Raw genomic sequence first — 12,090 nt, 5'->3', positions numbered from 1 at the left:
TGGATTGGGAGTTTGGGGTTAGTAGGTGCAAACTATTACATATAGAATGGATAAACAAAAAGGTCCTACTGTATAGCACAGGGAACTATATTCAATATCCTGGGATAAACCATAATGGAAAAGAATATTAAAAAGAATGTATATATGTGTATAACTGACTCACTTTGCTGTACAACAGAAATTAACACAACATTGTAAATCAACTATACTTCAATTAAAAAAAAATTTTTTTTTAATGGTTAAACCAAAAAGAAATAGAGCAGGCCAAAATGCCTTCCTTTCAAAGCTTTCCCCACTCATGAGAGGTTGAGAAAGAAACATATGAACTTCCCTATGGCATCAACCTTTCTTAATTATGTTTAAAATATCAGTTACTTAAATCAGGGCTCCATACATCTATACATTGTGAAGAGAAGTTCCTTTTCATTCCTTCAAAGCCTTTAAGTCACAGAGGAACTGCTGGCACTGAAGGTGGTCATGACAAGGCAGGAATGGGTGGATGCTGCCACCAGCAGTGGTTGAGAAGGGGATTAGTACTCACGATTGGTTTGGAAACTCAAAACTGAGATCTACCTCAGTACACAGGTTCAAGACCACAAATATGGTTATATGTTATTAATCATTTTTTTAGTTTCAGAAAGAAAAATGATTGCTATTGCTTATATTTAGAATTACATTTTTATATATTAATAATTCAAAAACTTGAATATAACTTCAAATACAAATTTTCAGGAACATACACACTATATTTGTAGAGCCCTGAGGCTCTACATTTTTTAATGTGTAATCTGGAGATCCCCAATTATCTGAATTTGTAAATGTAACTGATCACTGTTAAACCAAATGTTCTTAGCCTCCAGGAGAACCACAAGATGAAGATGCTATGTTAATCGAAGAAGTGAACAGATTTCCATCCTTTAAAAGGTCACCAGTAACTTCTTCAGAGCGACTACACTTAAATCCACCTAAATCCGATAAAGTCCTCACAAATGGTACTGAGAAGAACTCCAGTTCCTTCCTGTCCAGCATGGATCACGCTGCCTCTGGGCCCAGGAAATCATCCTCTGGAACCTCCTACAGCAGAAGGCCCCGGAGCACATCCCTAAATTCCCAGCGGTTTCAGTTAGTAATTTCAAAAGCACCCAGTGGGGACCTTTTGGATAAACATTCTGAACTCTTTTCTAACAGACATTTGCCATTCACCCCACGCACTTTAAAAACAGAAGCAAAATCTTTCCTGTCACAGTATCGATATTATACACCTGCCAAAAGAAAAAAGGATTTTACAGATCAGCAGATAGAAGCTGAAACTCAGACTCAATTAAGCAGGTATGGCACAACAGCCAATAGTAGATCCTTCAAGATGTGGTAGAAATTAAATAATATTCCTTACTTTATATCATGTACCCTATGTGCCACACTTAAGGTCTGGTAGTGCCCTTTTGATTAGAATGAGGTTAATGTGGCTTTTCCTTCTGCATGAATCACTAGAACAACTATCAGAGTAATTGTTGAAAAAATAAATAGCTATTAAACTTGTCAAGCTCCTTATAAACATGAATGTTACGTATTTTAATTTATTGTTTCAAACATGGTACTAGAACTTTTGTATGTTTTTAAATATACTTTCAGAGAATCCGTAAAATATGTCATCAGACAGCATTTGTGTAAATATGTTTATTGATTTATGTTAGAAATGGCAAAACAATGGGCTATATTGGGGGAGAAAAAGCAACTGTTTGTCTAACTACCCCTATGCTTCCCTCCCTGCAAATACTCAGCAACAGCTCCTCAGGTATAATGTAGGCAATTGGGATAATTTCTGGAAATTAAGTATAATTTGCCTCAGTAATATTTTCATATACAGTAGTGCCTGGCACATAATGAATATTCATTAAAGGTTGCCAGATGGTTGAAGAAAGAAACAAATCTTGTAAAGTATTGAGTGTCAGCGGATTTGTGATTGTTTTTCCTAGTGTTATATAAATGAATACTTATCTGGTGCTAGGTTTTAATTATTTTTAAAAGTAAAAAACAATTTATGATTAGTATTCTTTTGTCTGGGTAAAGATAAGAGGTATAGTAAGATCAGTCTGTATACATTTAAAGAATTAAGGAATTAAATCTAATGATAGAATTTTTAAGTGAAGAAGAAATGAGGGAAGCAAATACAACGAATACTTTTCTGATTATATTTTTGACAGCTTTTGAAGATAATGCTTTCCTCTTCCCTAGTCCCATTCTGTCCAACTGAAATCTAGCTGCTATTCAAAAAAAGGAGAAAGAGGCATATGTAATCCAAACCATATCTATTTCCCGATTATATAATTAGAAATTACACATTCTACAAGAATAGATGCATTTTATCTCTCATGTTTGAAGTTTATTTTTTTCTAGCCAGTAAAGCTTATTACCACAGTGTTTATACTTTGAAGATTTAACAATAATTTCTTTTAAAATATTACAGCTTTCAATCTGATTTTGAGACAGTTGAGATTAAGAACTTCACAGATTCAGAAATGAACATAAAGCAGGTAATAAAAATGAGATTTCTTTGTGTCCTACATTAGAATTATAGCTGCTTTAACAGAACATGTGTAGCTATTTGGACTGTGAAGAATAATCTCTTGATGACACTTCTTGCATGTGATACAACCAGTATACAGAAGTATTGCTTGTTTACAGATGGTTATATGTCTCTGTGAGCGGCCAGGTGGATCCTGCCCAATCCGGGAAGTCATTTTTTGTTGGCAACTTTTCTAGGTGGTTGGTTGGCTGGCTGGATAGACGGATGGATGAGTAAAATACCTTATATGTTCTTTTCAAAGTTGCAGGCTTGGATCACTAAAGGAGCCAGAAAAGTTGTACAGAAGTTATTTTAGTTTCTATGCCTGTATTTTTTTTAAAGAATTGCCACTGATTATATTATTGGAAATAATACATTTTATAAAAACAGATGGATATCATTCTCCTGTGCTTGCTTTTACTTTTTTCTAGACTGTAAAGATCTTTTTTAGTGTTTGTATTTTGAATGTTTAGCAATCATTTATTTTAAAATATTACAGCTTTAAGTCTGACTTTGAGATATAAACTGATTATTTTTATTTTAGGGGTATTAATCATACACTAATTTAAATTTATTGTTTGTGAAAAAGGTTTGTCTATTAAAATGTCAAGCAGATTCAGGGATAATATAAGCATACTCAGCTTCCCTCTTCCCTTCTGAAAATGGGTAGCGGATCGTAGTTTTCCATCCCAGCCATTAATAGCTGTTTGACATAGGGTTCTGCCATTTAAGGCCCAAGGACAAATCAGTTCCTCTGAGAGCTGAGTTTCCACTTCTAGAAAAACTGTACTTAATGTGCAGGATCATTGGAAGGATTAAATGTTGTAGGTAAAGTACCTAGTCTGACCCGGGCTCAGTAAATGATGGCTATGACTAGCTTGAGATTTAGGAAGAGGGTTTTTAGCTCCGTAGATAACTAAATAAACTAAAGCAGAAGTCCGTTTTTATGACATTGTGCTCCGAATGTTTATCTAATAACCCTGTAAGAAAACGGCATGTCCCCTTACTCCATAATCAACTTGAGGAAGCTAGTAAGAGTATTAGCTACAGTAGATAGACCATCCTAACAGCACTTTTAAAACGGTAAAGCACTACACATAAATTAGCATTCTAAAGATTAACTCAGATAATGCAAGTAAATGCTTGACACAGTATCTGGCCCCTCATAAGCGTTCTATAAAAGTAGGCTGCCATTATTTTTGTTTTTTTCTTTATATTGTTGTTCATGCTGCCGGAGCTACCACTGCTTCTACAATACATATTTGATAGGTTGGCATTTGAAACAGATGGGCTATTTGAGTTTCTGAATAATTGGCTATTTTCTCTCAAGTTTACTTATTTGCTTGGTTTCTCTTTATATGTTTATTTGTGGTATTCTTTAATGTCATTTAAAATATTCATCATTAAAATATAAGAAATTGTTTGACCTTTAAATAAATTTAAGAAAAAAGTCTTGATTGTATGAAAAGTGAATTCTGAAACATCCTTTGTCCTAATATATCAGTCACATTTATCTACTGGGTATCTCTGTGCTCTTTCATCAACTATTTTTGGAAATTTCCTGTTTTGCTTTAGTTCTGCTTTCATAATGTATTTTTGAAGCAAAATAAAGATTTATTCTTCTCATTGCATCCCCAGGCATCTAGCTGTATGTCGTATGGTACCAAAGGAAAAATAACCCCTTTACCTTTACAAGGACATGAATTACCATGGGATGAGGTTAAAGACAGTGCTCTTCAGTGCTCCTCATCAAGGTATTTCACCTGTTTATATCTAACTGCTTTCCTGTGTAACAGACGTACAGACTTTGCAACATGAGGGGACTTCCCTGGCGGTCCAGTGGTTAAGACTTCGTGCTTCCACTCCAGGGGGCGAAGGTTTGACCCTGGTCAGGGGAACTAAGATCCCACGTGCCGCGTGCTGTAGCGGGGCGGTGGCAGGGGACAGACACTTCAGACTTGGAAACATGAGTACTGTTTTAACTGAATGCTGTCCCATCTGTTTTGGTATTACACAATTCAGTGGCCCTGTTAGTTTTACTAAGGAAGTATTACGAAGTAGGTAGTCACTAAAAGTGTAAATGAATTCATTTTGCTAATTCATTAATAAAGGGAAAAGGGACACAGGCTTGTATTATTTACTATCCCTCTTCATTATGAGAAAGAATTTTCCCCAAGACAGATCCTCCAGCAGTGATGCTAACCAGTTTACATGGCACAGATAGTACTGAAGAACCCTACCATTTGAGGATTCAGCATTTGTGCTTTTGAATATTCCTCATGTGCTAGTGCTTTATCTGTCCGTGCTTTGTAGAGGAGGCACTATTTTTTAAAATGACTCCTCATGTTTTGGAATTACAGAACACTGCGCCTAAATAAAAATGATAGGTTAGCAGGTAGTACAGAACCTAAAAAATGCCTTTGATAGCTTCAGCTGTCAAGTGCATTTCCAGTGTCAGAGTTTGGATAATGAGATGAAGGAGGTGGAAGGAAAAAAAGACTAAAGAGCAAGAATGAGACATCCTGTAGCAGACTGGAAGCAAGCACACACAGCCCTTCAGGGCCCAGGTCTTCCCTCAGGCCTTTCCTTAGGGAGATCTCACCTGGAAAGGCTTTGTGGGGGGAGGGAGTGGCAAGGAGGTTTATTGCTGACTTCTCTGTCTGGAAATTCATGATGCTTTAGTACTCATAACTTAAGATACTCTCTTGAGCCAGTTGAGCCAGTCTTCAGTGAATATAAAGAATAACCTAAAGAAAGGGATAGTTATCTTTCCCAGTAGCTTCTATCTAAAAGAAGTAAAGTAAAATATTATAATTGAATATACCTGAATAGGAAGCTTGGAATTAACTAATGATGACATAACTGAATAATGACAAAATTTATCATAATTAACAGCTTAAAACTTTTTTCTATAGGGAGATATGTTTCCAACATCATTTATGCTTTAATCTTAGTCAAACTAATTGTTTATACAAGGTAAGTTTCATAGTACAATTTTTAAAAGGATCATGAATTTGTAATTATAAGACTAGTTTAAAAATCTCTCTTTGCTACTTACTAGCACATGACCTTGGCAAGTTACTTAGCCTTTCTGCCCCAGGTGAATTGTTCAAGAAGTGGAAAAAATAACACCTACCTAATATACCTGACAGGGTTTTTCTGAAGATTAGATTAGATAATGAATGTGAAAAGTGCTTTAAAATTCTGAAACATATTATTACTACCATATTACTGTATGCCAAATCATTGTTTTGTTCAAACACTCTAATTTTCTCTTTCCAGGGCGGTATGTCAATGTTCCCTGCAGCCTCCTTCAGGGAGAAAAATCTATTCTGAGTAAGATATTTTTGACTTCTTCATTCTGCTTAGTGGAAATGAAGAATTAAGACTCACACAAATTATTATTAAATTAGTCAGGATTGAACACTAATCTTTCTTTACAACCAGCTTTGGGGTTCAGTCGTATAATGCACACCAAATCTGAGAGAATGACCAGAATTTTCTGAAATAATTATTAATCACTTCATCTTTATGTCCAGTAGAAATTTGTCCCTACGTTAATAATACTTGCTATTTTTTTTATAATTAGTACCCATAATTTTTATTTTTATAAATAAAAATAATAAAGATGAGTTTTAGAGAAATGTAGGCTTGGTAGCTCAGGATACCATTCTTGGAGGTTTCTTACTTCACCAGTTTTTTGCAGATAAAAAACCCACTTCTGGGTTTGAATGTTGTTTTAGTTAAGCTGTATTTTTTCAGGGAAAACAATCTACTTTTATAGACTTTCATTTATTCTCAAACTTGCTGCCTGTGAATTGGTTTGAAAGTGTAATTTTTATGCAGTATTTTAATCTTCTATTTGATTTGCTAATTAACTCTTTCCCTTGTATTTACTTTTTCAGTAATTGAGTAGTTGCTTGCTATTTACATTTTCTATCATCACTGATTTTTAGCTAATTAAAATCAAACCTATAATAGTACCCTAATTTTCTTGTAATAACTTGTAAAATATAGTTAACTCAGAAGATAATATAACAGAGAAATGTGTCCAAGTAATTAAAATTTATTACTGTATATACACAGATTTTTCTTTTAGAATATTTTTCCTCATCTCCAAACCTTTTGAGGAAAAAAAATAATTTTTTCTGCTCGGTAAATTTCTCAACCTTAAAACAGTATGCTCTCCTAGGAGCAGGAGAGGATTTCATCGTTGAAGTTCCTGTTTCTCTGGATGACTTTCTTCCTTCCCTTCTGCCATGCAGAGGGACTCACACCTCTGCTGCTGGACCTGGTCAGGAGCCAGAGGAAATTTAAAATGCTTGTCAAGAACACAGGCCCCCGGTGGGTCACACCTAGTTGCCCTCTTGGCGCTGCCCCTGGTTGCTTTCTGTTCTGTTTTTTGTTTTGTTTAATCCTTGCTTATTTTTTACTTCCTGATGAATGTTTCAGACATCTATGAAGTTTTACTCTATTAGGGAATATTGTCTCATCTTTAATATCAATATATATCCTTGCATAATTTGAGAAGGTAGATGTAATGTTCATTTTATAATATTCCTCATAATAATGTGAGATGGAAGTACATTTGTAATAGTACAGATATTTCTAATTAGGTACTCATGTTTCCTATCATTTTCAGAGTAAATAAGCAGTGATTTTTTATGCTGTATATCACTTTGCTTTCACAGTGAAGAAGAACTGTTGTATCTGAGTTTCATTGAAGATGTAACAGATGAAATTTTGAAACTTGGTTTATTTTCAAACAGGTTAGATTTTTTAAATTGTATTATAGTGGTTGAATGATATATTAAATACTCTTCATTTGGTGTTAATTTTTTAAAGTTATTTCCACATATTAGGAAATGAAAATGATATTGCTTTCTTAGGGGATCATGTTCTTATAATTGTAATTGTTCTTATAATTGATAGTAAATTATAAAGGATGTTTAATTCATACTCTAAGGCGAGTTCACAGTTTGGGGAGGTAGAGAAAAGAATAGAGAGTTTGTTCATTAAATACTGTCATATCTTTAATACAGAGAACAAATTGCCAGAGGTGGGGCAGGAGGGGCAGAATGGTTGAAGGGGGTCCAAAGGTACAAACTTCCATTTATAAAATAAACAAGTCATGGGGATATAATGTACAACATCATGACTGTAGTTAATAATATCATATTGTATATTTGAAAGTTACCAGGAGAATAGATCTTAAAAGTTCTCATTACAAGAAAAAAATTTTCTGTAACTACATATGTTAACAGATGTTAACTAGATTTATTGTGGTGATTATTTTACAATATATACAAATATCAAATCATTACATTGTACACCTTAAATTAATATAATAATATGGCAATTATACCTCAATTTCAAAAAAATTTATCACAAAGAAAAAGAAATGGTATCCATATTTTTTGTTATAAATTTATTTATTTTTGGTTGCATTGGGTCTTCATTGCTGCACGTGGGCTTTCTCTAGTTGCGGCGAGCGGGAGCTACTCTTCATTTCAGCGCACAGGCTTCTCATTGTCATGGCTTCTCTTGTTGCGGAGCACGGACTCAAGGTGTGCGGGCTTCAATAGTTGCAGCACACGGGCTCAGTGGTTGTGGCTCTCGGGCTTCAATAGTTGCGGCATGCGGGGTCAGTAGTTGTGGCTCACGGGCTCTAGAGCGCAGGCTCAGTAGTTGTGGCGCACAGGCTTAGTTGCTCCATGGCATGTGGGATCCTCCCAGACCGGGGCTCGAACCCACGTCCCCTGCATTGGCAGGCAGATGCTTTTTTTTAAATAATTTATTTATTTTTATTTTTGGCTGTGTTGGGTCTTCGTTGCGTGCAGGCTTTCTTTAGTTGCAGCAGGTGGGGGCTACTCTTTGTTGCGGTGTGCAGGCTTCTCATTGCGGTGGCTTCTCTTATTGCAGAGCATGGGCTCTAGGCATACGGGCTTCAGTAGTTGTGGCACGTGGGCTCAGTAGTTGTGGTTTGTGGACGCTAGAGCACAGCTCAGTAGTTGTGGCATGCAGGTTCAGTAGTTGTGGCTCACAGGCTCTAGAGCACAGGCTCAGTAGTTGTGGCACATAGGCTTAGTTGCTCTGCAGCATGTGGGATCTTCTCGGACACGGGTTCGAGCCTCCTGCATTGGCAGGAGGATTCTTAACCACTGTGCCACCAGGGAAGCCCCTGGTATCCATATTTTAAAGAAAACCATAAAACTGTCTTTATTCACAGATGGCATTGTCACCCATGTAAAAATCCCATATAGTCTACAAAGAAACAAGCCAAAAAAATACTGTTATATCCGTTAGTTTATAATAGACTAGTAAACTAAATTTTGCTGTTTCTTTGCAAAGATCCATCATCTCTTTTTACTATTTGAAACTGTCATGAGAATCAAAAGCAAGCTTTTTTTTTGTTACAACTGTTACTAGTAACGTGAGGACAAATTAAAGGCTACATTTGCACACTGTGAGTGAAAGGGGAAGTTTGCAAAACCAGATTAGTATTGTATATCTTAAGGAAACTGTGTGGTCCTGAGCCAGCTTATACATTTATTTAGCTGAAATTCATTTAGATAAAACTTTATGATATGTATCATAGGACCCCATTATGTATATGCTACATGCTTTCCCTGTCATAATAATATGTGAAGTGCAGACATTTTTAATGAGTTATTTCTATTTCTATATGAAGTTTCTTAAAGTGAACATTGTCATTATTAGTATAAAAAGCTACACCAAAAAGACCTGAATTTTTTTACAATAATTCTGTTTACCTCTTTATGTTAAAAAGGAATGTTTGCGTAATGGGTGTAGAGTTTTAGATTTGCAGGATGAAAAAGTTCTATTGATCGGTTTCACAACAGTGTGAATATACGTAATGCCACTGAACTGTAGATTTAAAATTGGTTAAGATGGGGCTTCCCTGGTGGCGCAGTGGTTGAGAGTCCACCTGCCGATGCAGGGGACATGGGTTCGTGCCCCTGTCCGGGAAGATCCCACATGCCGCGGAGCGGCTGGGCCCGTGAGCCATGGCCGCTGAGCCTGCACGTCTGGAGCCTGTGCTCCGCAACGGGAGAGGCCACAACGGTGGTAGGCCCGCGTACCGCAAAAAAAAAAAAAAGTTGGTTAAGATGGTAAATTTTATGTGTTCTTTTTACCACTACCACAGCAAAAACATTGATACCAACTGTAAATAAAAACAATAAAGCAAAGGTTAGAAGCCAAAACAAAAATGGTTGGCATGAAAAATGTGTATTTATGCTTAAAAAACTCACATTTTTCTTTTAGATTATAAGGCTGTTTATTATGGCAATTTTTATAGTAGCACCAAAAAATGTAATCAACCTACATGTTGAATAGTAAAGGTTCAGCTGAATAAATTGTAGAATATAATAGTAAGTTCTGTTCAGAAATTTTAAATGATGTTGTAGAAGTGAATTTATTGATGCATAAAGATGTTCAAAATATATAGTTGATTAGAAAAGCAATATAGATATCAAAACAGTATGTATTGTGTAATCCCAATTTTGGTAAAGAAATATATATGCATAGAACAGTGCCCAGAAGTGAATGGTCCAAACATTATTGATAGTTTTAAAATACAGAATACAGATTTCTTGGACTTTTTAAACATTTCAAATAATTCAGAAAAACTAAATCTAAGATTGGCTTATAACTTCACTGAGAGTAACAAATGGTAAAATGAAACCAGTTGATGTACTCCTGTGATAGCTAGACAAGCATGGTGTAGTTGAAAGAATGTGTCTGGAGCCAGACATATCTGGGTTTCATTCTCTTAATTGCTTGTGACCTTAGGGGAGAGTAAACCATCATCTTAGACTATGTCGTTTTCTCATCTTTTAAAATGGGTTTTATAATACCTTTGTCTCCCAGTATTGGTCATGATCAGAGACGTATAATGATTATTATTTGTCCAGCACAAATGTCTAACACTTAGTGGTGCTTAATAAGTGATAACTTTAGGTTTTTATGTGAATTTACTATGAGTGGAATTTTTTTCAAGTACAATTTGGAAGCATTGTAAGGTAACTCTTTACAAAATTCTTTGTAAAGAATTTTCTTTAGGGGTTTGCTTTTGGGGGGTTGTATATGTGAAAGAGAAAGAGGGGGGAAGGCTTTTGATGTTTGTGTATGTGTGTGAGAGAAAAAAGATAAAGAACTTTTTGTGTGGGGGGGGTGGAACGTCACTGAAGATATTTTATTAACAGAAATGTAAGTAGCATGCAGTCTTTTTAGAAGAAACATTGGCATCTGTTACATAACTAAAACATAGTGGAAGCCATTACTAGCTTCCAAATTGGAGAACTTGACAGAACAGGGAAGGATTAGTGTTTATCTCTGGAAAGAAAAAGGGTAATCTAAAACATATTTTCCAACCTTTAGTAGTTTATTATATGGCTATTTTATATTTAGTTGATTTTCTGATTTTGAGACATTAACATTTTTATTTATCATTTGTAGGTTTCTAGAACGACTGTTTGAGAGACATATAAAACAAAATAAACATCATTTGGAGGAGGTTTGTTGTCTTTAGAACTTCATTAGAAAATTTCTAATATAGAAAGAATTTTAAAGTTTTACCATACTCTCAATCAATGCATTAAGAGCAAGCACTTTTTTTCCCTTGTGCTTTTATGTGTACTCTGGGGGTGAGGGGTGCGGGCAGAATGTGGAAGAAGAAGTATGAATCCTGCTGAGGTTAGCAGCACTGCAGACAAAAGTAATTCAATTTGACTAGCTTAATTAATATTATTATTCTTGTATTTTTTTTTTAACTCCAGGAAAAAATGCGCCACCTGCTACATATCCTAAAGGTGGACTTAGGCTGCATTTCCAAGGAAAACTCAGTAATGCTAGATGATGTTGGTATGTTGCATTTACTTGATTTTGAAAAGGCTGAGAATTCAGAACAAAATGAATATAAAAATGAACAAGATTTAGCCATTCAACAGGAACGTCAAGAATACCAAAAAGCTTTGACTATGTTATTGTCTGTTCCAAAGGATGAGAACAAGATAGTCTCTTCACCAAATGAATTTTTCCTGCCTGTCTATAAATCACAGGATTCAGAAGGGGTTATAATTCAACAGGTAAATGATGAAACGAATCTTGGAACTTCAGTTTGGGATGAAAAAAATGTAAGTATGTCAGACAGTTTACTAGACCAAGAAACTTCTGTGAATGTCATTGAAGGAGACAAAGACAATGAAAAAGTCGAGACTTCAAATGAATTGTGTTGTTTTAGCACAGCACTCTCCCCGTCTGTTCAGTTATGCAGTGTCAACGATGGTAATCAGGACATGGAAGGACCAACTCTTAAAATCATGGAAATGAGCATTGAGGACCGATCTTTCGATGCTTGATCTTCATTAATAAATATCCCAAATGGCCAATAATTCAACATTCCTTTCACTTTTTTTTTACTTTTTTTTTACTATTTTATATTAAGATTTGTTTGTTTTCTATGTTGTATAATAAATTACTGTACATTTAGCAGCTTGAAA

At 35.2% G+C, this 12,090-nt stretch overlaps 1 protein-coding gene across 9 annotated transcripts in view; it reads left to right on the top strand.

Moving 5' to 3' along the window:
• The window catches only part of SPATA7 (spermatogenesis associated 7), a 35,945-nt gene extending 23,855 nt beyond the window's left edge, over positions 1-12,090 (top strand). For all 9 annotated transcript variants that reach the window (XM_067728529.1, XM_067728521.1, XM_067728587.1 and 6 more), the window contains 7 exons: positions 854-1,329; positions 2,468-2,534; positions 4,205-4,320; positions 5,849-5,902; positions 7,258-7,335; positions 11,048-11,105; positions 11,368-12,090. In XM_067728529.1, the coding sequence (XP_067584630.1) occupies positions 854-1,329; positions 2,468-2,534; positions 4,205-4,320; positions 5,849-5,902; positions 7,258-7,335; positions 11,048-11,105; positions 11,368-11,949 (1,431 nt within the window). In that variant the 3' untranslated portion in view covers positions 11,950-12,090. The remainder of the gene's footprint in view (positions 1-853; positions 1,330-2,467; positions 2,535-4,204; positions 4,321-5,848; positions 5,903-7,257; positions 7,336-11,047; positions 11,106-11,367) is intronic.

This window comes from Pseudorca crassidens, chromosome 1, assembly GCF_039906515.1.
Source record: "Pseudorca crassidens isolate mPseCra1 chromosome 1, mPseCra1.hap1, whole genome shotgun sequence".
NCBI classification, from domain to species: Eukaryota; Metazoa; Chordata; class Mammalia; order Artiodactyla; family Delphinidae; genus Pseudorca; species Pseudorca crassidens.
The sequence above is the reverse complement of the archived record's forward strand: the minus strand, read 5'-3'. Positions and strand labels throughout refer to the sequence as shown.